General features: G+C 52.9%; 1 protein-coding gene across 5 annotated transcripts in view; it reads right to left on the bottom strand.

The window, feature by feature from the left end:
* Positions 1-24,771, bottom strand: part of BCAS4 (breast carcinoma amplified sequence 4) — an 87,460-nt gene that overhangs the window by 17,197 nt on the left and 45,492 nt on the right. For 3 of the 5 annotated variants that reach the window (XM_012467450.2, XM_064382518.1, XM_064382519.1), the window contains one exon: positions 22,809-22,943. The exons of the other annotated variants lie outside the window; for them this stretch is intronic. In XM_012467450.2, coding sequence (XP_012322873.1) covers positions 22,809-22,943 — 135 coding nt within the window. The remainder of the gene's footprint in view (positions 1-22,808; positions 22,944-24,771) is intronic. 5 annotated transcript variants of the gene reach the window in all.

Below are 24,771 nucleotides of genomic sequence, written 5' to 3'. Positions count from 1 at the left end.
AGCCCAGGAGTTTAAGGCTATAGTGAGTTATGGTCACACCCCTGCACTCCAGCCTGGGACACAGAGCAAGACCCCGTCTCTAAAAAATAAAAATAAATACATAAAATAAAAAGGTCATTTATTATTATTGTTTAGACAGAGTCTCACTCTGTCACCTAGGCCGGAGTGCAATGGTGCAATCTTGGCTCAATGCAACTTCCACTTGGGTTTGTATGATTCTCCTGCCTCAGCCTCCCAAGTAGCTGGGATTACAGGCACGAGCCACCATGCCTGGCTAATTTTTTTTTTTTTTTTTTTTTTTTAAAGATGGAGTTTCACCATGTTGGTCAGGCTGGTCATGAACTCCCGACCTCAGGTGATCCGCCCGCCTTGGCCTCCAAAGTGCTTGGATTACAGGCATGAGGCACCACGCCCGGCCAGTATTTTTTTTTTTTAAGTAGAGACAGGGTTTCACCATGTTGGCCAAGATGGTCTCGAACTTCTGACCTCAAGTGATCCGCTTGCCTCGGCCTCCCAAAGTGCTGGGATTACAGGCATGAGCCACTGCACCCAGCCAAAAGGTCATTTAAAAATAAATAAAGCACACAGAAGGCGGCAGATGCAAAGTGCTGGGAGAATAACACAGATAACAAGTGCGGTTAAATAATATCAATAATTGTGCTTTGAGAGGCCGAGGCGGGCGGATTACCTGAGGTCAGGAGTTAGAGATCAGCCTGGCCAACATGGCGAAACCCATCTCTACTAAAAATAAAAAATAAAAAAAATAAAAAAAAAAGAGCCAGTGTGGTGGCGTATACCTGTAGTCCCAGCTACCCAGGAGGCTGAGGCAGGAGAATCTCTCGAACCTGGGAGGTGGAGGTTGTGCAGTGAGCTGAAATCGCACCACTGCACTCCAGCCTGGGTGACAGAGCAAGACTCTGCCTTAAAAAAGATGATAATATCGAGACCAGCCTGACCAACATGGTGAAACCCTGTCTTATTAAAAAAAAAAAAAAGATAATAATATCAATCATGATCAACAGTACGGACAATAGCAGCTCCCCCTTACCCTGTCTCAATGACTGCACACAACAGTCCTCTGCAGTGGATATGAATGGTGATCCCATTTTACAGCTATGGAAACTAAGACTCAGTGGGGTTTAGGGAACTCGCTCAAGCTGTGATGCTTGTACCACAGACCCGGCCGGTCTCGGGAGCATCCAAACTCATGCAAATTGGCCCTGCTATCCCTGTCTTGACGTTCTGAATAAGTTTGACAAAGGGGCCCTGCTTTGGCACTTCAGATTATCACCTGAGATCTGTGTGCCCCCAGGATGGTGTTCTTCATCCTGTGCTATCAGTCAAAAGGGTGAGTCGAGGAAGGTGCTACGGATGAGCCCTGGGCATGGAACAAGGGCCAGCATGATGCTGGCGCTCCTGGCTGAGAAAACACCATGGGGCAAAGGGCGGAGGTGGGGATGGTTGGTAGAATTTGGTGGGGGGGAGACATGAGCAGATGGCTTCAGCTGGAGCTGGGATTGACCCACTTGCAGGACTGAGCAGCAAATGGAAGAGTCCTTTGTAGCCCAGGGCAACACCAAGAGCCGCACCCAGTGGCCTTGCCGGGTCCCCCGTCACACTGAGATCCCCCTCCCCAAGGGAGGCAGCTTTAGGCCCAGACGCATTTGCCTGCAGTCAGTGTCCAACCTCCAGATCAGTGTCCCTTACTCCATACTGACAGCTGGCTATGGTCTGGCCACCAACCGCTGTCACATCAGAGTGGTACATTTCTCACTCTGATTCTGAATTATCAATAGAATCACTGAAGGTTTTGTTGGCCGGCCTGGAAGGTGGTTGACTCCACAAAAAAGTATTGAAAATAGCACCAGCTAGTCCAGGTGCGGTGGCTCACTCTGTAATCCCAGCACTTTGGGAGGCTGAGGCAGGTGGATTGCTTGAGGTCAGTTCGAGACCAGCCTGGCCAACATGGCAAAACCCCGTTTCTACTAAAAATACAAAAAGTAGCCGGGCGTAGTAGCACACGTCTGTAATCCCAGTTACTCGGGAGGCTGAGGCAGCAGAATCGCTTGAACCCGGGAGGCGGCAGTTGCAGTGAGCTGAGATTGCACCACTGCACTCCAGCCTGGGGGACAGAGTGAGGCTCTGTCTCAAAAAAAAAAAAAAAAAAAGAGGAACAATTAGCTCTGGGAAGCAAACATAACCTACCATGTTGTCAGATTCCACAAATACTACTTGGGGAAGCCCAGTTCCTGATGCGGGCAGCTATTATCCATTCAAGAAACAAGCCCTGGCCAGCTGCGGTGGCTCATGCCTGTCACCCCAGCACTTTGGGAGGCCGAGGCGGGCAGATCACTTGAGTTTAGGAGTTCCAGACCAGGCTGGTCAATGTGACAAAACTCTGTCTCTACTAAAAATACAAAAATTAGCCAGGTGTGGTGGCGTACGCCTGTAATTCCAGCTACTCGGGAGGCTGAGGCACAAGAATCAATTGAACTCAGGAGGTAGAGGTTGCAGTGAGTGGAGATCATGCCACTGCCCTCCAGCCTGGGTGAAAGAGTGACACTATGTCTCAGAAAAAAAAAAAAAATGAAGAAAGAAGCAAGCCCTGAGGACAAAACCAGGGGCAGCCTGGAAGCAGCAGGTGTTCAGATGGCTCCTCCAGGCTCCTGCCAGGGCTGGAGAAATTCCTTCCTAGAGCTGTGCCCCGCCCCACAGAGAAGCATAGCCACAGAGGTGCAGGTGAAGGACCTGCTTCAGAGACAAGGCCTGGAGTGTCCCCTGTGCCCCTTCGCTCCCCATTCCAGGCCTCCAGGGAGCCTCGGCAGCCACTTCTCAATCTGCCCTTTTCCTCGGACATGGGGTGTCCTTGGTGGTCTGGCTGTGCCCATGCATCTCGGCCCAGCCACCCTTCTCCCCAGCAGCACTGACGGCAGCCTGTACCCGCACCTGTGCCTCCCTCTCCTGCCATGAAATTGCCTGATGAAGACATTTTATTCATCTGGGCCCCTGAGAGTGAAAAGGGATGGGTGGTTTTCAAGGTCTGGGGAATAATTTTTAAGAGGGAGAGAAAGGAAAAGAGGGAGAGACGGAGATGGCACAGCAAAAACAGGGACGAACATCATGAGAGACAGGAGGAGATGCCAAGGGGAACAAAAGAAGGCTTGAGAAAAACGTGAGAGAGAGCGCCGAAAACAGGAGGTGGGGATCCAGGGACAGGAAACAGATGGAAAGGAGGGGAAAATGGGGGGAAGTGGGGAAGACAGGAGAAGGAAAGAATGAGGCAGAAAGAGAGAGAGAGACCGAGGTGGGACGATCACTTAAGCTCAGGAATTCAAGACTCCAGGCCGGGTATGTTGACTCACACCTGTAATCCCAGCACTTCGGGAGGCCAAGGTGGGCAGATCACCTGAGGCCAGGAGATCAAGGAATTCAAGACTCCAGCCTGGGCAACATAGCAAGACTCCCATCTCTAGTAAAAATAAAAACCAAATAAATTAGCCAAGCATGGTGGCATGTGCCTGTTTTCCCAGCTATTTGGGAGGCTGAGGCAGGAGGATCGCTTGAGTCTGGGAGGTGGAGGCTGCAGTGAGCCATGATTATGTCACTGCACTCCAGCCTGGGTGACAGAGCAAGACCCTATATCAAAAAAACAAACAAAAAAACAGAAGTAGAAAAGAAAGTATGAGGGAATAACCTAGTGGCCCTGATGCAGACATGAGGCAGCCAGATAGGGCTGGGAAGCAGGGATGAGGGGCCAGGCTGGGGAAAGGGGCTGCAGGGGAGGAGACGGGAAAGGAAGCTGGGGGAGTTGCTGCAAGGATTCCAGGCCTCTCCACACCCAAGCCAAGGGACAGGCAGCCCCCTCACCTGCCAACCTCATCCCTCTGTCAAAGCTACGATATTCTAAATGTACAAAGGACATCTCAGAAGACAGACCTGTCTGTGTTGGACAGAGGCCATCTCGCCTTCAGCGCAACACTGCACTCTTCTCATTTCACTCAGGGCTCCTGCAAAGCTCTAGTCCAGCCCCTCCACCCCAGGGCCACACCGCGGGCTCCACACGGCACAGGCCCTGGGGTCCTCCACCGCTGCAAAGCCAGAAACCATAAGGGAACAAGATCCCGAGCCCTCTCCCTCATCCAACCCACACCGCCGCTGCAGCTGGTCAGCCCCTCGCCAAGCAGGCAGCTCGTTCGCCCCGTTCACTGCTACACCCGCAGCCCAGGACAGCATCTGCTGCACAAGAGACACCGAATCCAAGTGAACTCAGACCCCCAACCTCTGGGCCTCCTGCTCCTGGGTGACTTCATTCGGCCTCACAGAGACACAGCGCAGGATGCCTCCAGCCCTGAACTCCACGCTCAAATCTCCAACTGCTGCTTGACCACCCTAGCAGATCCTGTTGGCTCTGCCTGCAAACGAATCCAGACTTTCTTTCTTTCTTTTAAGAGATCGGGCCTTGCTCTGTCACACAGGCTGAAGCGCAGGGGCATGATCACGACTCACTGCAGCCTCCACCTCCCGGGCTCAAGTGACAGACTCTTTTTTTTTTTTTTTTTTTTTTTTGAGATGGAGTCTCACTCTGTCGCCCAGGCTGGAGTGCAGTGGTGCGATCTCAGCTCACTGTAGCCTCTGCCTCCCAGGTTCAAGGGATTCTCCTGCCTCAGCCTCACGAGTAGCTGGGATTACAGGCACGTGCCACCACGTCTAGCTAATTTTTGTATTTTTCGTAGAGACGGGGTCTCACCATGTTGGCCAGGCTGGTCTTGAACTCTCTGGTGATCGACCCACCTCGGCCTCCCAAAGTGCTGGGATTACAGGTGTGAGCCACTGCATCTGGCCCAGACTCTTAGTTCATGTAGCAACTTGGACAAATCTCCAAGGAAGTGTGCTGAGTGAAAACAGCCAATCCCCAAGGGCTACAGACTGCACAGTTCCATTTATAGAACACTTTTGAAATGGCAAAATCTTAGAAACAGAGGGCAGATGAGTGGAAGCCAGGGGTTGGGAGGGAGTGAGGGGGCAGGAAGGGCAAGAGTGGTCATAAAGGACAGCACAGGGGACCTGGTGGGACCCTGCTCAGTGTCTTGGCTGACACAAGTAAACTGCACAGAATGAGTACAAACCTACAGAACTTACGGCACATACAAATGAGTCCAAGTCGGACTGGGGAGCTCTGCATCGGGTCAGCAGGTCAGATTCCTGCTGCTATCCTGGTTGGGATATTGCGCTCTAGTTTTGAAAAATGTTACTGCTGGGGACAATTGGGCACAGAAAGGGATCTCTCTTATTTGTTATTTGAGGCAGGGATCTCACTCTGTCACTCAGGCTATAGAGCAGTGGTGCAATCACAGCTCACTGCAGCCTCGACCTCCAGGCCCAAGCAATCACCCCAGCTCAGCTTCCCAAGTACCTGGAACCCCAGGCATATGCTACTATGTCCAACTAATTTTATTTTATTTTTTGTAGAGATATGGTCTCCCTATGTTGCCCAGGTTGGTCTCGAATTCCTGGGCTCAAGTGATCCTCCTTCCTCAGCCTCTCAAAGTATTGGGATTACAGGCATGAGCTGCTGCACCCAGTCTCTCCATGTTATTTCCTTTTCTTTTCTTTTTTCTTTTCTTTTTTTTTTTTCAGACATTGTTTCACTCTTGTTGCCCAGGCTGGAGTGCAGTGGCGCAATCTCGGCTCACAACCTCTGCCTCCCAGGTTCAAGCGATTCTCCTGCCTCAGCCTCCCAAGTTGCTAGGACTACAGGCATGTGCCATGCCTGGTTAATTTTTGTATTTTTTAGTAGAGACAGGGTTTCACCATGTTGGCCAGGCTGGTCTCGAACTCTTGACTTCTGGTGATCCACCCGCCTCGGCCTCCCAAAGTGCTGGGATTACAGGCGTGAGCCGCCGCACCCGACCCCATGTTTATTTCGTGTAACCAAACGTGAATCGACAATGTTCTCAAAAGAAAAATTTCAATTAACACACACATAGATCCAGAGTTGGCTACACCTCCCCACCTCCGCCTGCACCCCGCCTGCTCCAGGCCACCAGCACCTCTCCTGGACTATCCCAGAGGCTCCACGCTGCACACCTGGCATCTTCCCTCCACACGCAGCAGAGCGGTCCCGGTAAGACAAGGGCTGAGCAGGTCTCAGAGCCTCCAGGCTGAGCCTCTCACTGGCCCCAGAGCCTGCTCCCTCCACTGCCTGAACTCCTCTTTCCCAGGCCCCCTTCTTCCTTCCCCCAGGGACACCTCAGACACCTCTTCTTTCCCTTCCTTACAGCACTCTCCCTGGGGTGTCAATCACACACTAGACCATCGCCAGGGCTGGCAGCAGGTGGCCTCTGCTCCCTCCACACCAAGGGTCTGAACAGTGCCTGACTCACACAGATGGTTCAAACATACGTGCAGTCGGCCCTCCACATCCATGGGTTCCATATCCGTGCATTCAACCAACCATAAATCAAAAATATTCAAAAACGAGGCTAGGTGTGGTGGCTCATGCCTATAATCCCAGCCCTTTGGGAGGCTAAGGTGGGAGGATCACTTGAGCCCAGGAGTTTGAGACCAGCCAAGGCAACACAGCAAGACACTGTCTCTACAATAATAATAACAATAATAATAAATTAGCCAGGCTGGTGGCACATACCTGTAGAGTCTTAGCTACTTAGGGGGCTGAGGTGGGAGGACTGCTTGAGCTCAGGAAGTCGAGGCTGCAGTGAGTTGAGATCTCACCACTGCACTTCCAGCCTGGGTGACAGGACAAGATTCTATATCACATAATAATAATAATAATAATAATAATAATAAAAGCAAGACCCTGGCTCTACAAAACATACAGAAGTTAGCCAGGTACATCAGCGCTGTATGGCAGTGGCACGTCGCTGTGGTCCCAGCTATTCAGGAGGCTAAGGTGGGAGGACTGCTTGGGACCAGAAGTTTGAGGCTGCAGTGAGCTGTGATCTGCGCCTCTGCACTCCAGCCTGGGTGAAAGAGCGACTGACTATCTCACCAAAAAAAAAAAAAAAAATTTTAAGTAAAAAAAGGATGGTTGCATCTATACTGAACAGGTACAGATTTCTAGTCATTATTCTCTAAACAATACGGTATAACAGCTATTTATATAGCATTTACTTGTTTTTTTTGTTGTTGCTGTTTTTTGAGACTCAGTCTCACTCTGTCACCCAGGCTGAAGTGCAATGGCGCGATCTTGGCTCACTGCAACCTCCATTTCCCGGGTTCAAGTGATTCTCCTGCCTCAGCCTCCCAAGTAGATGAGATCACAGGTGCTCGCCACCACACCTGGCTAATTTTTGTATTTGTAATAGAGACAGGGTTTCATTATGTTTGCCAGGCTGGTCTCTAACTCCTGACCTCAAGTGATCCACCCACCTTGGCCTCCCAAAGTGCTGGGATTACAGATGTGAGCCACCATCCCTGGCCAGCATTTACTTTGTATTAGGTATTATAAGTAATCTAGAGATGATTACAGTATACGGAAGGATGTCTAAGTTATATGCAAACTCTCTCCCTCTATTCTCTATAGCAGAGACTCAAGTACCCATGGATTTTGATAACCGAGGGGGTTCCTGGAATCAAGCCCTATGGATACCAGGGATGACTGTATTAACTTGAACGAATGAATGAAGAGAGGGGTGGAGCTTTGGCAGTAGAGTTAAGCCTGGCCCAGGGGCTGGAGTCACCAGTTCTCGGCAGCTCCTGGAGCAGACAACGTGGCCAAGAGGGGACTGTGTGGGGTGGGAGGGCCGCTGGAGGTCGGTGGAAGGCAGTAACACCGTGGGTTGGTCCCCAGGCTCAAGAGCCCTAGGGACGGCAGGGTGAGGTGGCTCACGCCTGTAATCCCAGCGCTTTTGGAGGCCGAGCTGGGCAGATCACCTGAGGTCGGGAGTTTGAGATCAACCTGACCAATATGGAGAAACCCCAACTCTACTAAAAATACAAAATTAGCCGGGCATGGTGGCATGTGCCTGTAATCCCAGCTACCTGGGAGGCTGAGGCAGGAGAATCGCTTGAACCTGAGAGGCTGAGGCAGTGGTGAGTGGAGATCACCCCACTGCACTCCAGCCTGGGCAACAAGAGCAAAACTCTGTTTAAAAAAAAAAGAGCCCTAGGGACAGAGGGAAAGAGGACAACACCCTGCAGGGCGAGCCACCCACACTCACCCCCACCACGGACATTCTCAACAGAACCAGAAACGGGGGACTCCCGGTGGGGAGAAACTCACTTCTCGGGGCCTCCTGAGGGCCCAGGCACAAAGCCTTAGGGGCTTCCCACTACCTGCCCATTCCCTGGTGGGGCTCATGCTGCTTATGGGAATAAGGGTGGGAGTGGAGGCGGGGGTCACAGAGGGCCTCGAATTTGCACTTTGACATCCCCTCAAGGCCCCAGAGCTGCTAGCATTGAGAGTGGAGTCCCTTCATCCAGCGCAGTAAACTGTCCCATTTCCAAATCCCTCAGATGGCAGCGGTCCCCCTTTCTAGCTGTGTAACCTTGGCCAAGTTACTAACTTCTCTATGCCTCTGTTTTCTCATCTGGAAACTGGGGCTAATAATCGCTCCCACCTTACAGGGCATTATAACCATATGATGCAAAGTGCTTAGAAAATCGTGCTCGATGAGTGCTGGCTAATTTCATTCTTAATAGGGCTCCCTGCATTCATATGCTTTAAAAATGCCATCATTAGCTTGTGAGCAGCCCAAACGTACATTTTATAATGTTGCATTTTTAGTTATTAAATGCATTCAGTTTCAAAACATGAACATTTAAACTAAATTGCAATTACGGGAGCCAGTTTTGATACTGCTTCGATGTTTAACTTAAAAGAAGCCTTGAAAATTACAAGTGCCCGGCCGGGCGTGGTGGCTCATGCCTGTAATCCAATCACTTTGGAGGCCAAGGCGGGTGGATCACCTGAGATCGGGAGTTCAAGACCAGCCTGACCAACATGGTGAAACCCCGTCTTTATTTAAAAAAAATACAAATTAAAAAATTAAAAAAAAAAAAGATAATTACGAGTGCCAGAACATCGCTCAGCCACTGAGTGATGTGACTCATCTGTCAATCAGAGGGCCTGGCACACAGTAGGTGCTCAATAAATGCCTGCTGGTCAGAGAGTGAGAGGTTACAGGAGGCCACACGTCAGGCAAAAAGATGCTGGCAGGCAGTCCTGCAAGAAAGCCCCCATGTCTCTCCAAGCACTGAACTGCTGTCACTCCAAGCACTGAGCCCCTCCTGCCCCGGACCAATGCATACACTTCCAGGGGCATTGCCCAAGGCCTCTGGAGCCAGGTTCAGGCCAGCAAAGAGCTGCCAGACACAGAAGGGACAAGGAGGCTGGAAGACTGTGATCACCAATCCTGGTCAGTGGTACCTCGAAATTGGCACTCGGGGATGTCCAGCCCTGAAACAGCCACCTCCCTGCTCCAGCTTCTCCCTCCATTTAAAAACCAGCATCTCCATCTCCAGCTGAGGTTCCCAGGTTAATGATTAGGATTCCCTAAGTAACAGGAACTTTGACCTTGACTTTGGGCCTGGCAGCATGACAAGGTGTGATGTTATCAGTCAGAACAGGCATCGGGATGAACTCACTGCCTAATGAGACACGGTTTATTTTCCCAGCAGAAAGCTGACCAGGAACATAGCCAAGTACTTCCCAGGCTCCGTGGGCATCAAAGGGATTGCACCTTTTCCAGACCCAGTCCACAGTTGCAGGCAGCCGGCAGGAGTCTGCATTGCAAACGACTCATCTCTGTGTACTGCTTGATTCCAGAACCTGTGTTCAGACACCGACCATACCTGCCCTCCCCTGCCGGGTGCATCCTCCCTCAGGAATGCCTGCAACCCAGCAGCCTGTCGCAAACTGTCCTGCGAATGCCACGCCAGTGCCACACACGGCCCAGGCTCTTCCCTCCCTCAGGCCTTTCCCAGCCTATCCCCTGCAACTTCCCTGACCTCTTTCCTCTCCCTCTCTGTCAGCCATGGAAGCCAGATGCATGCGGCCCACCTTGTTCTTATCCGCTGATAGTTTCTGCCTGTGAGTTTTCTTCTCCAGACAGACCCTAAGCCCAGGCAGAGACCCAGGTCCATCATGCATTCATCCTCAGGTTCACGGCTGTGGTTACTACCAGCTCCCACGTACCAAGTGTTCTCCAGTGACGCAGTAAACGTGTCCCTGGGGGGCCCTCCTGTGGGTGCACTTATGTCCTGATGTGGACATCAGGGCTCAGAGAAGGGCAGTGGGTGCCCACGGTCCCGCTCAGCCCAGCTGGTAGATGGCAGACAGACTCAGACCTGCCCTACCCCGTCCCGGCCCATACTCTTCCCCTTCCAGTCTGAGGAGGGAGGGGTCCCGGGAGGGTCCCTTCGAGGAGCCAAAGATGCAGGTGGGGGTGTGGCATGAGGGGGATGAAAGGATTGTGGCCTGGGGGGTGGGGTGCAAAGTGAAGGTTTGTGATTGTGTGGGTGACACACGGAGAGACATGGGACAGAGACACAGGCAGGAGAGACAAGGAGGCAGAGTGGCAGAGATGCAGAGACACATGGAGAGAGGCAGAGACAAGCAGGGTGAACAAGACATGGATCCAGCAGTGACACAAAGAGACAGACCTGAATACCAACAGAGATGGAGACGGGAAGACGGACCGCAGGAAGCAGGACTGCTGGGGATGCACAGTCAGAGGCTGAAATCTCCACGACGCAGGGGTGGGGGTGAGGGTGGGGCCTAGCCTGTGTCCCTCTGAGAGTGGTCAAGATGGAATGAGGGGCTGAAGATGGGAGGAACTGGGAGAGGTGGGACCCAGGACACCCCTGGTGGGTGTGCCCAGGTGGGCGTGGCTAGCCCAAACCCTCATTACCCATCATCACTTGAGACACATCATGAACCCGGCCACTCCTAAGCACCACCAACGTGCTCCTGGCATGAAGAGTGTGGAGGGGCTGGCCCAGATGGACAGTGGCTCAGAGGGGAGTGAGCCACTCGATTCAGTTCCTGCAGGCGAGGTCCATGGTGGCCCACATCAGCACATGGCAGGAAGCAAGTGACAGGTTATTCTGTAAACAGCAGCTTCAGGACTTGGCTTTGGCAGCCTTGAAGATGTCAGAGACGTACCTAGGGTGCCACATGGTGGGGGGTTGGAACAATCAGCCCCTCCAGAGAGAGCTATCTACAAAAGCAATCCTCACAGTCCACCCTAACTGAGCACCTACTATGTGCTAGCATTGTGCCAAGTGCATAAGTGAATCCCTTCAGGCAGCGTGGAGCTCAGGACTGCAGGCTCTGGAACCAGGCAGCCTGGGGGCACCTCTTCTACTTCCTTCTGTTAATTGTGGCGAGAAACTCCACCTCCTGCTGCCTCAGTTGCTCTTCTATAAAATGGGGCCAATGATGGCAACTTGCCTCACTACACAGCAGCTGAGCAATGGGGTCAGTGCAGGGCGTCTGGGTGCCTGCCTCGTGCGAGTACTCAACAAAGCTCGCCATTCCACAACTTATGAGTCTCAGCTGCTAGAACAGTGCCCGCAGCAGAGTACTGCTCCCACAGAAGTTTGTCAGATGAAAAGCAAATCACACATATTCAAATCCTCGACCTGACGCTGTGAAGCTGGAGAACTGCCACCTATTTCACAGAGGGGGAAGCTGAGACTCTCCCAAGGCCATGGAGCCAGCCAGCACCACCACCGAGATACGAACCCAGGACTGTGCGGCTCCAGAATTCATGCTTTCACAGATTTTTAAACTTTTTATTCTTTTCCATACTTATAAGGAAACTTTTCCATATTTATAGGAAACATATAAAAGCAATGAAGGGACTCTGATGAGTCCCCACGTACCATCACCCAGTTTTGACAGCTGTCATTCTTCTGGGCCAGTGGTCCTTAACTCAGGGTGACTTTTGGCAATTTAAGGGGACATCTGGCAATTTATGGACTCCTTTTTGGTTGTTTCTCTATGGAGAGGGTGCATCTAGTGAGTGAAGCCAGAGACGCAGCAAAACACCCGCCAGTGCGCAAAACATCCCCTAAAATATCCCCCAGTGCGAAAACACCCACCAGTGCGTAAAAACACCTCCCAGCGCGAAAAACATCCCCCAGCGCGAAAAACATCCCCCAAAACATCCCCCAGTGCGCAAAAACGGTCCCCACTGCAAAGAATGATCTGCCCCAAATGTCCACAGCGCTGAGGTTGAGAGGTCCTGGTCTGCATCCATGCTCTTTATCCCCCTCCAAATGCTGCAGGAACTGGATCTGCAGTCTTCAGGGGTGGATGGGGTTTGCATTTTGATATGGGGAGCTTCAAGGGGCGGAATTTCTCTATGATGAGTGACCTTGAAGGTGACATTCTGATTAGAAACAGGGGTGTTGGCTGGGTGAGGTGGCTTACAGCTGTAATCCCTTTGGGAGGCCAAGGCGGGCAGATCACTTGAGAGTAGGAGTTCAAGACCAGCCTGGCCAACATGGCAAAACTTTGTCTCTACTAAAAATACAAAAATTAGCCAGGGTGGTGGCACGTGCCTGTAGTCTCAGCTACTGGGGAGGCTAAGGCAGGAGAACTGCTTGTGCCCAGGAGGCGGAGGTTGCAGTGAGCCAAGATCATGTCACTGCCCTCCAGCCTGGGCAACAGAGCAAGACTCTGTATCAAAAAAAAAAAAAAAAAAGGTACAAGGCCTGGCCACTCTGGTCTCCGTTCGAGGCTGCAGCTGAGGACCCTGCCTCCCCTCGTGGTCACAGCCCCAACCTGGCCTCTTTGCATCACTCAGGGCCTTGCCTGGTCTCAGTGAGTGTTTGAATTTCGACTCCTGGGGTGTGAAGAATGGAGGATGCTGGAATCAAATGGGATGGGCCCTGGCTTTGTTAAAGTTCTGAGCCTCGGTTTCCTCACCTGAAGAGTGGAGATGGAGACAGTTACTCTGTCCCAGGTGGCCTGGGGATGAACCAGGCAGGGCAGGTAAGTGCTGCTTGTGGTGGCCCAAAGAGGAGCCTGGAACCCTCCAGCAGCATCAGAACTCTCAGCACCGTGGCAAAGACAAGACACAGGCCCCGCCCACGAGCAGTTCTCAGTCTGGGGAAACAAGGTGAAAATGCAGACGACCGGCTGAGGCCTTGTGCCAGCCAGGGAATGAACCAGGGTTTGGGTTAGGGAGCTGGCTGGAGGAACCCAGGCGGCTTCGCAGGGTGGTGCTGTGTGACTGGGGCTTTGAACAAGAATTAACATCGGCAGGCGGGGAGTAGGAAGGGTTTTCCAGGCAGGGGAACAGCATGTGCAAAGGCCACAGGCGATGTTCAGCAAGCCCAGGATGGCAGGCCTGGGCCCAGGGCACTGCTGCCACAGGGGATGCCCCTGACGTGGTGCTGTGGTGAGAAGGGCATGTTGAGGGTCCCACCAACAGGGCAGGGGTGCCTCCACACAGGGCCCAACAAACAGTACCCCCAAAATGAAAACTTACTATTGGAAGGAACTTCCCTCTCATCCTCAGACTCTCAACAAGAATGAAATGCCTGAAAAACACGATACTCAGACCAGCCTGCTAGGAGCCCTCCGTCCCCCCACAGCACTCCACCTTGAAGGAAAAAAACCTGGGAAGTCCCTGGGGGCCGTGGGGAGGGGCTGGTGGGTGGGGGCTGGGACCCAGCGCCCCAGGGCCCTCCACGGTAGGCCGTGGTCCTCCTATTTGCCATCTGCTCCTGCTGCATTTTACCGCAAGGGCTGATGGGTTCAGCAGCAGAAGAGCGGCTGGTTCAGGACCAGGAGAAGGCGCCTCACAACCTCCTCTCCCTTCTCTGTGTCTTGCTCAGCCTCCACCACTAGATAAAGCAGAGCCCATCGGCCTCCTCCCCAAGTCGCCCCCCGCAGGGGGATTGTGCAGGGGAGAGGGGATGTCCAGAGAGACCGAGCCCCCCTTGTGGTGCTGGTCAGGGAGGGGAGAGGAAGCGAGGGGCAGGAGCTGGGGAGTCCTGGGGGAGGGGAGCATGCTGAGCCTGGCACTGATGACTCCTATAGGCCAGCTGGGGCAGAGCAGCTCCACCCATGGCCTCATTACCTCCCTTTCAGCCTTGAAAACCCTCTCCAGCCCTCCAGTGCCTGGAGACGCCCCTAAGACATCTGGGAGGCAGGCAAGAAGCCTTCACAACATCTGCTGATGACTGTTTATTAAACACCTACTATGTGCTCGACCGGGGAGGAAACGCAAACGCACCAGCAGGCACTAAAAGTGAGCATGGTGGGCCAGATGCTGGCTGGGCAGGGACGCGGCTCAGGGCCCACTCGGTCCTCTGCTCCTGCACCAGAAGCCACAAGGGCAAAGGTGGGGTGCTTCCAGATAGGGCTCGACAAACAGCATCCTGCCCCAAATAAAAACTACTTGCTGTCAGAAGGAACTTCCTCCCCTCTCATCCTCAAAATCTCATGTGAAATTTGCTTTTTGGCAACTAACTCAAGTTAAATAGACCCATATATCACGCTGGCCAAAGAGCAGGTGCGGCTGAGGCAGAACTGGCCCAAAGCTCTCAAGTTCGCAGCCTTGGCCGTGGAAGTTTCGGTACCTGCTCTTGGGAAGTTCACAGAGGGAGGTAGAGACACACGCTGACCGGCCGACCAAGGTCAAAGCTGGATCAAATCCCAGTTATGCTGTGTGATCCTGAGCAAGTGAACAGCCCTCTCTGAGCCTCAGGGCATTTATTTCTAAACTGGAATAACAGCATCTACCTCTGGCATTGTTACGGAAATTGAGATAAGGCACAGAAAGCCCTTCCTACACAGTAGGGGCTCAGTACAAGTATTGGCTGTTAGTCATGTGGCTGCTTAGAGTGAAGAGCTCCCACTAAGGCTGGTGCAAAAGAGTAGAGAAGATGCCTCTTGACTCCTCCCTGGTCCCAAACCCTCCACAGTGGAGGGACAAGGAGGTACAGATCATCAGCCTGAAGTCCAGAGCTTGGGGTGGGGGGTGCCGCCCACAGTGCAACACAGTTTTCTTTTATGATTTTTAATTTTTTAAAATAGAGACAGGATCTCACTATGTTGCCCTGGCCTCCCAATGTTGCCCTGGCCTCCCAAAATGCTGGGATTACAGGTGTGAGCCACTGCATCCAGCCCCAACGCATTTTTCCCACACCATATTCAACAGTAAGAAAAATTACTGACTTTTTGACATGGGAAGAGTCATTAACAACTACACACCTCCAGATGTCCAGCTTTCTCCCCCATATAGGAAATCCTGGTGACCGCTGGCTGCCATTTCTGCAAGACTGGTGCCAGGCAAGCTCCACTCCTGCACGTGAGCCATGGGCTCTGCAATTCGCCACACTCCCCACCACTCCCTCCTGTCTCATGCCCAGAAGACTCAGTCACTGCTGTTACCAGATCACCCTGGGACTGCTGCAATTGTGGGACCAGATGACATCTCATACCCTGCCTGTCCTGGCTCTGCTTGGTTCCAAAGCCACTTTGGCTCCCCTCCGGCCCCCCTGCTCATCTTTCTTTCTGGGCAGATCTCAGCAACCACGGTCTCCCCAGGCCCCTGCTGCCCTGGTGGGGGTGAACGGGTGGGCCAGGCAGCCCCAAGTCCCAGCCAGGCTTCCCTCTACAGGGCAGCAGCACTCTGTGTGGGAGGCAGAAGCTGGCCGGGTCAGCTTCGCTGTCAGCCAAAGAGCTCCCCTGGGAAGCACCGCATTCTTCTCCATCAGAAAAATTAATCAAAATGACACCTCGTGAACAAGATGTTTTGGCGGCAGAAAACAAACAGTGGTTTACAACAAATTAGTGAGGCTGCTCTGTGCCTCTGGGCACGTGAGCCAGGAGGGCCGGCCTGGCACGGTCAGCAGGAAGCTGGCCCGGGCCAAGGGGACACCTGCCACGGCCTCTGTGCACTTCCGAGGCCGGCAGCCCGCACGGCTCCAGCCCCGTTTCACACTCACATCCACACATGCCTGAAACCATCTCCAGATGTGAGGGGCCCTCCCGTGCAGGCACGGGGCTGACGGCTGCCCCCTCCAGCAGGGTCTCAGGGACATTGGTCTGGAAGACCTGGGCCCCCTTTCTGGAGCCTCTTTCCTTTCCTCTGATTGGACAAGGGCCCTGAGACATGGGGAGGCGAGGATTCCAGAGAGCTCAGGGCACAGCATGAGACGTTTCCAGGGGAGGAAACATTCCAAACCTGCAGCCTGGAGGGCATCCACGTGCCCTGCTCAGCTCTGGTATCCCAGTCCCAAGACACCACAGACCCTGAATGTCAGCCTGAGCTCAGAGCAGAGAACGATCCCTGGTTTCTCACCAAGCGAAGCAAATTTGACCAAGTCACTCCAACCCTGCTACAAATACTTCCATAGCTCCGATCATCACAGAACAGTGCTAAACTCCTCTGTGTGGCCTTGAGACCCTGCACAATCTGCTCTCTGCTACCTCCCAGACCTCTCTCTCCACTCTGCCCTGGCTCACGCAGGCAGCCCATGCCAGACTAGCGATTCCTCAAGCACCAAGCTCAGGTGTGTTGCAGAGATTTTGCAATTGTAGTTCCCTCGACCGGGAGCACTCTTTCTTTTGACTCCAGACAGACGCTTACTCATCAACCAGGTCTCAGCTTCCACGGTCCCTCCTCAGAGGCCACTCCTGCCCAGGGCTCCCTTTCATTTAATTTTTTTATACATTTTATTTATTTTTTATTTTTTTTGAGACGGAGTTTCGCTCTTGTTACCCAGGCTGGAGTGCAATGGCGCGATCTCGGCTCACCGCAACCTCCGCCTCCTGGGTTCAGGCAATTCTCCTGTCTCAGCCTCCTGAGTAGCTGGGATTACATGCACGCGCCACCATGCCCAGCTAATTTTTTTGTATTTTTAGTAGAGACGGGGTTTCACCATGTTGACCAGGATGGTCTTGATCTCTTGACTTCGTGATCCAACCGCCTCGGCCTCCCAAAGTGCTAGGATTACAGGCGTGAGCCACCGTGCCCGGCTACATTTTATTTTTTAGAGACAGTGTCTCACTCTGTCACTCAGGCTGGAGCGCAGTGGTGCAATCTCAGCTCACTGCAGCCTTGAACTCCTGGGTTCAAGTAATTCTCCTACCCCAGCCTCCCAAGTAGCTGGGACCACAGGCACGCACTACCACGCCCAGGTAAAGGGCCCCCCTTTAGAAACAGCTATCTAACTGATTTTTCTTTTTGTTTTTTTGAGACAGACTCTTGCTCTGTCACCCAGGATGGAGTGCAGTGATACAATCATGCCTCACTGCAGCCTTAATTTTCATATATATATTTTTTTATAGAGATGGGGTTTCGCCATATTGCCCAGGCTGGTCTGGAACTCCTGGGCTCCAGTGACCCACCCACCTAGGCCCCCCAAAGTGCTGGGATTACAGGCATTGAGTCACCATGTCCCACCTATAACTACATTTTCTTCCAATTTGGTCATTGTCTGTATTCTCGCACCAGACACAAGCTCCCTGAAGGAAGAGATCACAGCTCTCTACCAAGGCAATATGTGATGGAAAGAAAAACATGGTTTCATATCCTCATGTCCAACTGTGTGATCCTGGGTAAGTTACTTATCCTCTCTATGCCTCAGTTTCCTCACCTGTAACATGGGATAGAAATAGCACCTCCCTTGTGGGATGTTATGAGGATTGACAAGATGAAAACGCTGCCTGGCACAGCAGGGCTGACTCTATGTCAGCCACCCCGTGATTCCCACTCACCGCTGAGCAGTAAGCATTGAGTCTGTCCTGGACCACTCCATTACTCACAAGCAAAGCTGGCTTTTCAGCCGGGCGCAGTGGCTCACACCTGTGATCTCAGCACTTTGGGAGGCCAAGGCAGGTGGATCACTTGAGGTCAGGAGTTCAAGACCAACCTGGCCAATGTGGCAAAACTCCATCTCTACTAAAAATACAAAAATTAGCCAGGTGTGGTGGCACATGCCTGTAATCCCAGGTACTCGGGAGGCTGAGGCAGGAGAATTGCTGGAACCCAGGAGGCGGAGGTTGCAGTGAGCTGGGATCGCTCCATTGGCTGGCTTTTCAGGCGGCTGACGCTCTTCCGCTCCATGCCCAGAATCCCTCCTGAGAGTTCTGGAGCTTCTCTCCCCTGCTTTAGTCCAGGCCCTCATCATTTTCCATCAAATCCAAACTTGCGTTCTAGCAAGCAAAGCCTCTCATGAACCTGCCCGAGCCAGCTCACTGACTCAGTCAGACTCTCTGAGGCTTAATTGTTTTTGAGTTTTAAAGATATTATTTTAGGCCGGGCGCGGTGGCTCACGCCTGTAATCCCAGCACTTTGGGAGGCTGTGGTGGGCGGATCACCTGAAGTCAGGAATCCGTGACCAGCTGGACCAACACGGCGAAACCCTGTCTCTACTAAAAATACTAAATTAGCCAGGCGTGGTGTCAGGCGCCTGTAAGCCCAGCTGCTTGGGATGCTGAGGCAGGAGAATTGCTTAGACCCAGGAAGCAGAGGTTGCAGTGAGCCGAGATCGCACCACTGCACTCCAGTTTGGGCGATGGAGCAAGATGGTCTCAAAACAAACAAACAATCAATTAGAGACTGCACATGGCTGGAGCACGAGCCTCTTGCAGGCCATGATGAGGAGTTTGGATTTTATTCTCAGGTCATTGAGAAACCATCTTGGAACAATTAGAAATAACTTTAAGATCTCAAAAAAAAGATATTATTTTAATGATCTCTAATCGATTAGAGATGTGGTCTGCCTACGTTGTCCAGGTTAGTTTCAAACTCCCAGACTCAAGTCGTCCTCCCACCTTGGCCTCCCAAAGTGCAGGGATTATGGGTGGAAGCCACTGTGCCTGGCTGTCTCTGGGCTTAGAGAGGCCAAGAGACTTGCCCACGGTCACACAGCTAAGACATGTTACAGAAGGGGCTTGGCTACAATGAAAGAGAGGAGCAATTCTTAGTTAAAACCTCAAAATGTTATAACGATCAATATAAAAACATAATGAAAACTTTCATTTATATAGTACGGCATGAAAATGTGTCCTTTTGTACCATGAAAATACGTATGTTGTAGCGTGGGCACGTGTACATTTTGTGGCTGGGCGCTGAGGGCCTGGGGCACAGGCTGGCTCTGTCTGTGAAGCAAATGCTTCTTTCTCAGGCGGCTCAAAGGTAGGGCTGAGAGGCTGGGCTCCAGTCAGAAAGCTGGCCGAGGGGGAACACTAGTAACCCCAGGTCACTTCCTGCACGGGACCCCTCGGGCCAGCCCAGGCCGCAGCCACTGTCCACGCTAGCACCGAGTCTCATGGGCAGTGCGCAGCCTACCTCCTCTGGGGGCTGGGCCTCTGGTGAATGGTGTGGCTCCCCCACAGGGGCAGAACTCCATGCCAGCATTCCCGTGGGACCACCCAATAACCCTGTCCCAGCCCTCTCCACTCCATGGACCTTTGGAGGCAGAGCGGGTGGGTGAGGAGCAGATAGCCCTGGGGTGCCACATGGCCAGGTCCCCCTGGCTGGCTGCTGTGTCTGATGGTCACTGTTCAGGCCAGCCCAGCAGGGGGAGGCCTCAAACACCTGCGCTGGGGGAGCAGTGGGGTCCTAGGGGAGACACCAGGAGAGAAACTAAAGCTCTCCAAGCCCTCGGCTGCCCGGGCCCCTCAGGCCCGCACACGGCATCGGAACCGGCCCCAGAAGAAGGGCTTGGTGGAGGCTGAAATGTCAGCCTCTGATGGTGACGGCCCTTCAGGGTCACCGAAAGAAGTGTCCACCCTGGGGGAGCACTGAGGGGAACTGACTAGACATGGCACAAAATCCCAGCTTTGAAAGAACTGAGATGGAAGACCCTGAGAATACCTGGGCGTCCTATGAGGACTTCCACCTCCCAGAAAGCAGGTCTGGGGGTCAGGCTGGGCACCGACTGGACCAGCGGGGTGCAGGGCACCAGCTCTGGGCCCAGACATCACAAGTTCAAACCCCAGCTCCACCACTTTCTGGGTGGGCAAGCAACTTAACCCCTCAGTGACTCAGTTTCCTCATCTGTAAAACAGGAACAATGACCAGACCCTCTCCACAGGCTGGGGCATGACGCGCTGCAGCGTCGGCCCCAACTCCAGCTGTGATGATCATCATTCTAGAAGGGCCCCTCCAGCTCACACCCTCGTGTAGCCACAGTGCTGGAAGTTCTGCACACACATGTGCACACGCTCGGCTGCATCGCCTCCCCCAGACAAAGCCCTTGTGGGGCCAAGATCAACACACTGGGGTTGGTGAATGACTCACCCGCCCCTGGCCAGGACGTGCTTCCTGGAACAAGTCACCACAGGTAGGTCTAGGGGGCTCTCCAAAGCTTAGCAAGGCCCAGAGTGTGGCAGAGAGGAGAGGGTGCAGCCCCGGCATGCCCCAGCCACACCCCGGGGGGAATGCCACATCCCTGTGGCAGGAGTGGGGGGTGGACCTCAGTTTCAGAGCCCCACAGGCCTGGATTCCAAACCCAGCAGTGACCCTGGATAGGTGATTCTTGTCTCCAAGCCTCAGTCTCTGCCTCTGTAAATGGAAACATGAGTGCCAACCTCATAGGGATGATTGTGCAGACTGCAAAAAGTGTATCAAATGACAGCCAGGACCCACTGTTAGGATACTCGGGTCCTAACGGGCCACAGGCAGCCAAGGTCCTGTGTCCTTTCTTCCCCTGATATGACTTAAAAAAAATTTTTTTTAAATGTTCAGAGATAGGATCTTGTTCTGTTGTCCAGGCTGGAGTGCAGTGGCACGATCATGCTTCATTGCAGCCTCAAACTCGTAGGCTCAAGTGATCTTCCTACCTCAGCCTCCTGAGCAGCTGGGACCACAGGTGCATGCCATCACACTTGGATAATTTTTTGTAGAGATGAGGTCTTGCTTTGTTGCCCAGGCTGGTCTTGAACTCAAGCAATCCTCCCACCTTGCCCCCACAAAGTGGTGGGATTATGGCCATGAGCTACCACATCTGGACCCTAATGTGCTTTTTTTTTCAGACAGGATCTCACTCTGTCACCCAGGCTGAGTGCAGTTGTGCAATCTTGGCTCACCACAACCTACACCTCCCAGGCTAGGCTCAAGCGATCTGCCCACCTCAGCCTCCCAGGTAACTGAGACCACAGGCATGTGCCACCATGCCCAGCTAACTTTCCTATTTTTTGCAGAAATGGTGTTTCGCCATGTTGCCCAAGCTGGTTTTGAACTCCTAGACTCAAATGATGCATCTGCTTTGGCCTCCCAAAGTGCTGGTATTACAAGCATAAGCCACGGTGCCTGGCCCCAACGTGCTTTTAAAGTCATCAGTGGGAAAAGTCACTCAGGAATGGTCACCATAACTTGAGGGAGAGGTAGACAAAGGATGCAGCTCATGACTTCATTGTCTTTGGAAAGCAAAGAGATGGAGTTTGTCTGAAGAGGGGCAATCCCAGAGGGCTTCTTACAGGAGGTGGCATTAACTTTGGCTCTGAAGGATCAGTAAGAGTTCCTAGACCGTGAGATCTGGGAGGCCACTGTCCAGCTGTTACAAGCTTGGGCAAACCACTCCCCTGCAAGCATGCAGGTGAGCAGCATGTGCCTCAGGCAGGTACAATAAGGCCAGGAACCTGTGACCTGAAAGCAGATGCCCATCAGGCATTTTGAATCACACCGTTTGAAAATGCAGTCCCAGCTACTTGGGAGGCTAAGGTAGGAGGATCACTTGAGCCCAGGAGTTCCAGGCTGGGGTGAGTTAGGATCACGCCTGCATTCCGGCCTGGGTGACAGAGTGAGATCCTGTCTCAAAACAAAACAAAAAGCACTCACTAAATGGGCTGTGGTGATAAAGTGGAGATAAGGTGGGGACAGAGCAGCAGAGGGGACACCTGCAGGCAGAGCCCAAGGAGCCACAAGAGGCCCTGCTAGGTGACACTTTTCCTGTGAAGGGCACATCCCCAGGGACAGGCACACCAGGCCACATGACCTCAGATAAGACCCTTTATCTCTTTCCCTGAGCTTCCGCCTTCTCACCTATAAATGAGGGTGCCTGGCCAGGCACAGTGGCTCACACCTGGAATCCCAGCACTTTGGGAGGCCGAGGGCAGATCACTTGAAGTCAGGGCTTCGAGACCAGTTTCGCCAACATGGTGAAACTCTATTTTTACTAAAAATACAAAAATTAGCTGGGCATAGTGGCGTATACCTGCAATCCCAGCCACTCGGGAGGCTGAGGTAGGAGATCACTTGAACCCAGGAGGTGGAGTTTGCAGCGAGCTGAGATCACGCCACTGCACTCCAGCTTAGGTGACAGAGTGAGACCCCATCTCAAAACAAAACAAAACAAAATAGAACAAAAGGGACACATGATCCTTTCTTCCTTTCGGGGCCATGGAGAGGATCCCAGGATGACAGAGGAGAGATGAGGAAGGGAAACACCTTTGCAGGCCGCAAAGAGCCACATGCCGGGGAGATGCCCGTCCCCCTGCCCCGGCTCCTCAGGTCAGCTCGAGGCTGACTCCTGCCTCAGGAAGGGGAACCTGGCCAGAATTCTGGATGTCATCCTGGTCACTGTCCCTAAGTGTGCAAGGATGGGCAGGAGGGGAGGGGCTGTTTCTGCTCACTACAGTAACCCCAGATGGCACTCAGCAAACAGTAGGCGCCCAATAAATGGTAGATGAGCACATGAACAGTCACAGCCTAGGGCTCGCATGGGACAGGGAAAGGCTGAGGTGCCCGGACCCATTTCCTGTCTGCAGAAGTGAAATGTGCCCCCTGAACTCTGCTTCCTGAGTGCTCCTCCCCACTCTGGGATCTGTGGAGGGAAGGGGGGGGCCCTCCCCTCACTCCTCGGGGCAGGATACTCACATTCCTGAAGGAGGGGAGCCCTGCGGATCCCAGCCACCTCCGCAGGGCCTGTGGGAAGGCCCCATGGTCCCGCTCAGCCTGAAGGACGTCTGCTTCCAGGAAGGCAACGTGGCGTCCAACCATCTTGACGAATGCCTGGGAGATAGGGAGAGGCTGGGATGCCACATCTGTGCAGCCTGGAGCCCATTCCTGGCCACACTCCCTAGGCTGGTGGGGACTCCAGGCCTCCCTCCAATGAGGCTTCCCGCAAGGTCAGCAGGGCCTGCTTAGCCGGAGGGGCACTGTAGCAACCCTGATGACGGTCACAGCTCCGCTGGTGACCTCTTGCCTTCTCCCCAGTGACCCTGTTCTTAGCCTCCATGTTACAGGGGAAGGAAATCAAGGCTCACAGAGGCTGGGCACCTGCTCCAAGTCACAAAGTCAGAAAGTGGCGGGGGGCGGTCTCAGGGCACATTCATCAGATTTCAAAGCCTTCTGTGTTAAAAGGTGACTTTTACAGAAACAGCCCAAATGCTTATTTGTACTTTTCATCTACATTAAGGACACACAAACGCTCATTTGAATAGCGGATGTGCTGCATATGGGAACTCAGAAGCCACCAAGGGCCAGGCAGGAAACAAGCAGGTAAAGGGGCTTAATGGGAAGCAGGGTCAGCCAGAAAGCTGAGTCCAGGCTGACAGGGACCACTCAGCTCCAGGCCTCAAGAGCAGAGCTGCTGGTTTTAAGAATAAAAAAGAGCGCGGTGGCTCACGCCTATAACCCCAGCACTTTGGGAGGCCAAGGTGGGCAGATCACCTGAGGTCAAGAGTTCAAGACCAGCTTGACCAACACGGTGAAACTTCATTCCTACAAAATACAAAAAGTAGACGGACGTACTGGTGGGCACCTGTAATTTCAGCTACTTGGGAGGCTGAAGCAGGAGAATCGCTTAAACCCAGGAGGCAGAGGTTGCAGTGAGCTGAGATCACACCATTGCACTCCAGCCTGGCTGACAGAGTGAGACCCCATCTCAAAATAATAATAATAATAAAAAAAACAGGCCGTGCGCAGTGGCTCAGGCCTGTAACCCCAGCACTTTGGGAGGCCAAGGTGGGCTGATCACCTGAGGTCAGGAGTTCAAGACCAGCCTGGCCAACATGGTGAAATCCTATCTCTACTAAAAATACAAAAACTGGCTGGGCGTGGTGGCAGACACCTATAATCCCAGCTACTTGGGAGGCTGAGACAGGAGAACCACTTGAACTTGGGAGGCAGAGGTTGCAGTGAGCCAAGATGGCGCCACTGCACTCCAGCCTGGGCAACAAGGATGAAACTCCGTCTCAAATATAAATAAACAAATAAGATGAAAATAAATAAAAAAGAATTCTGGCTGGGCATGGTAGCTCATGCCTGTAATCTCAACACTTTGGGAGGCTGAAGCCAGGTAGGATCACTTGAGGCCAGGAATTTCAGCTTGGGCAACATAGTAAGACCCCATCTCCACCAAAAATTGAAAATTAGCCAGGCATGGTGGCATGTGCCTGTAGTTCCAGCTCCTCAGGAGGCTGAAGCAGGAGGATCACTTGAGCCCAGGAGTTCAAGGCTGTAGTGAGCTCTGATCAGAGTATCTGGATTAGAATCCAAATTCTACCTCTCAATAGTTGTGTGCCTTTCAGCAAGCTACTTAACTTCCATTAGCCTCAATTTCATTATCTGAAAAATGGGGATTAAAAACAGTAGGAACCTTGGCCAGGTGTAGTAGCTCTCATGCCTACAGTCCCAGCACTTTGGGAGGCCAAGGCAGCTGATCACTTGAGGCCAGGAGTTTGAGACCAGCTTGGCTGTCATGGCGAAACCCAATCTCTACTAAAAATACAAAAAAAAATTAGTTGGGTGTGGCGGTGCATGCCTATAATCCCAGCTACTCAGGAGGCTGAGGGACTAGAATCACTTGAACCCGGGAGGCAGAGGTTGCAGTGAGCTA

This window comes from Aotus nancymaae, unplaced genomic scaffold (genome assembly GCF_030222135.1).
Source record: "Aotus nancymaae isolate 86718 unplaced genomic scaffold, 86718_ANA_hifiasm-v0.15.2.pri h1tg000029l, whole genome shotgun sequence".
Lineage (NCBI taxonomy): Eukaryota > Metazoa > Chordata > Mammalia > Primates > Aotidae > Aotus > Aotus nancymaae.
The sequence above is the reverse complement of the archived record's forward strand: the minus strand, read 5'-3'. Positions and strand labels throughout refer to the sequence as shown.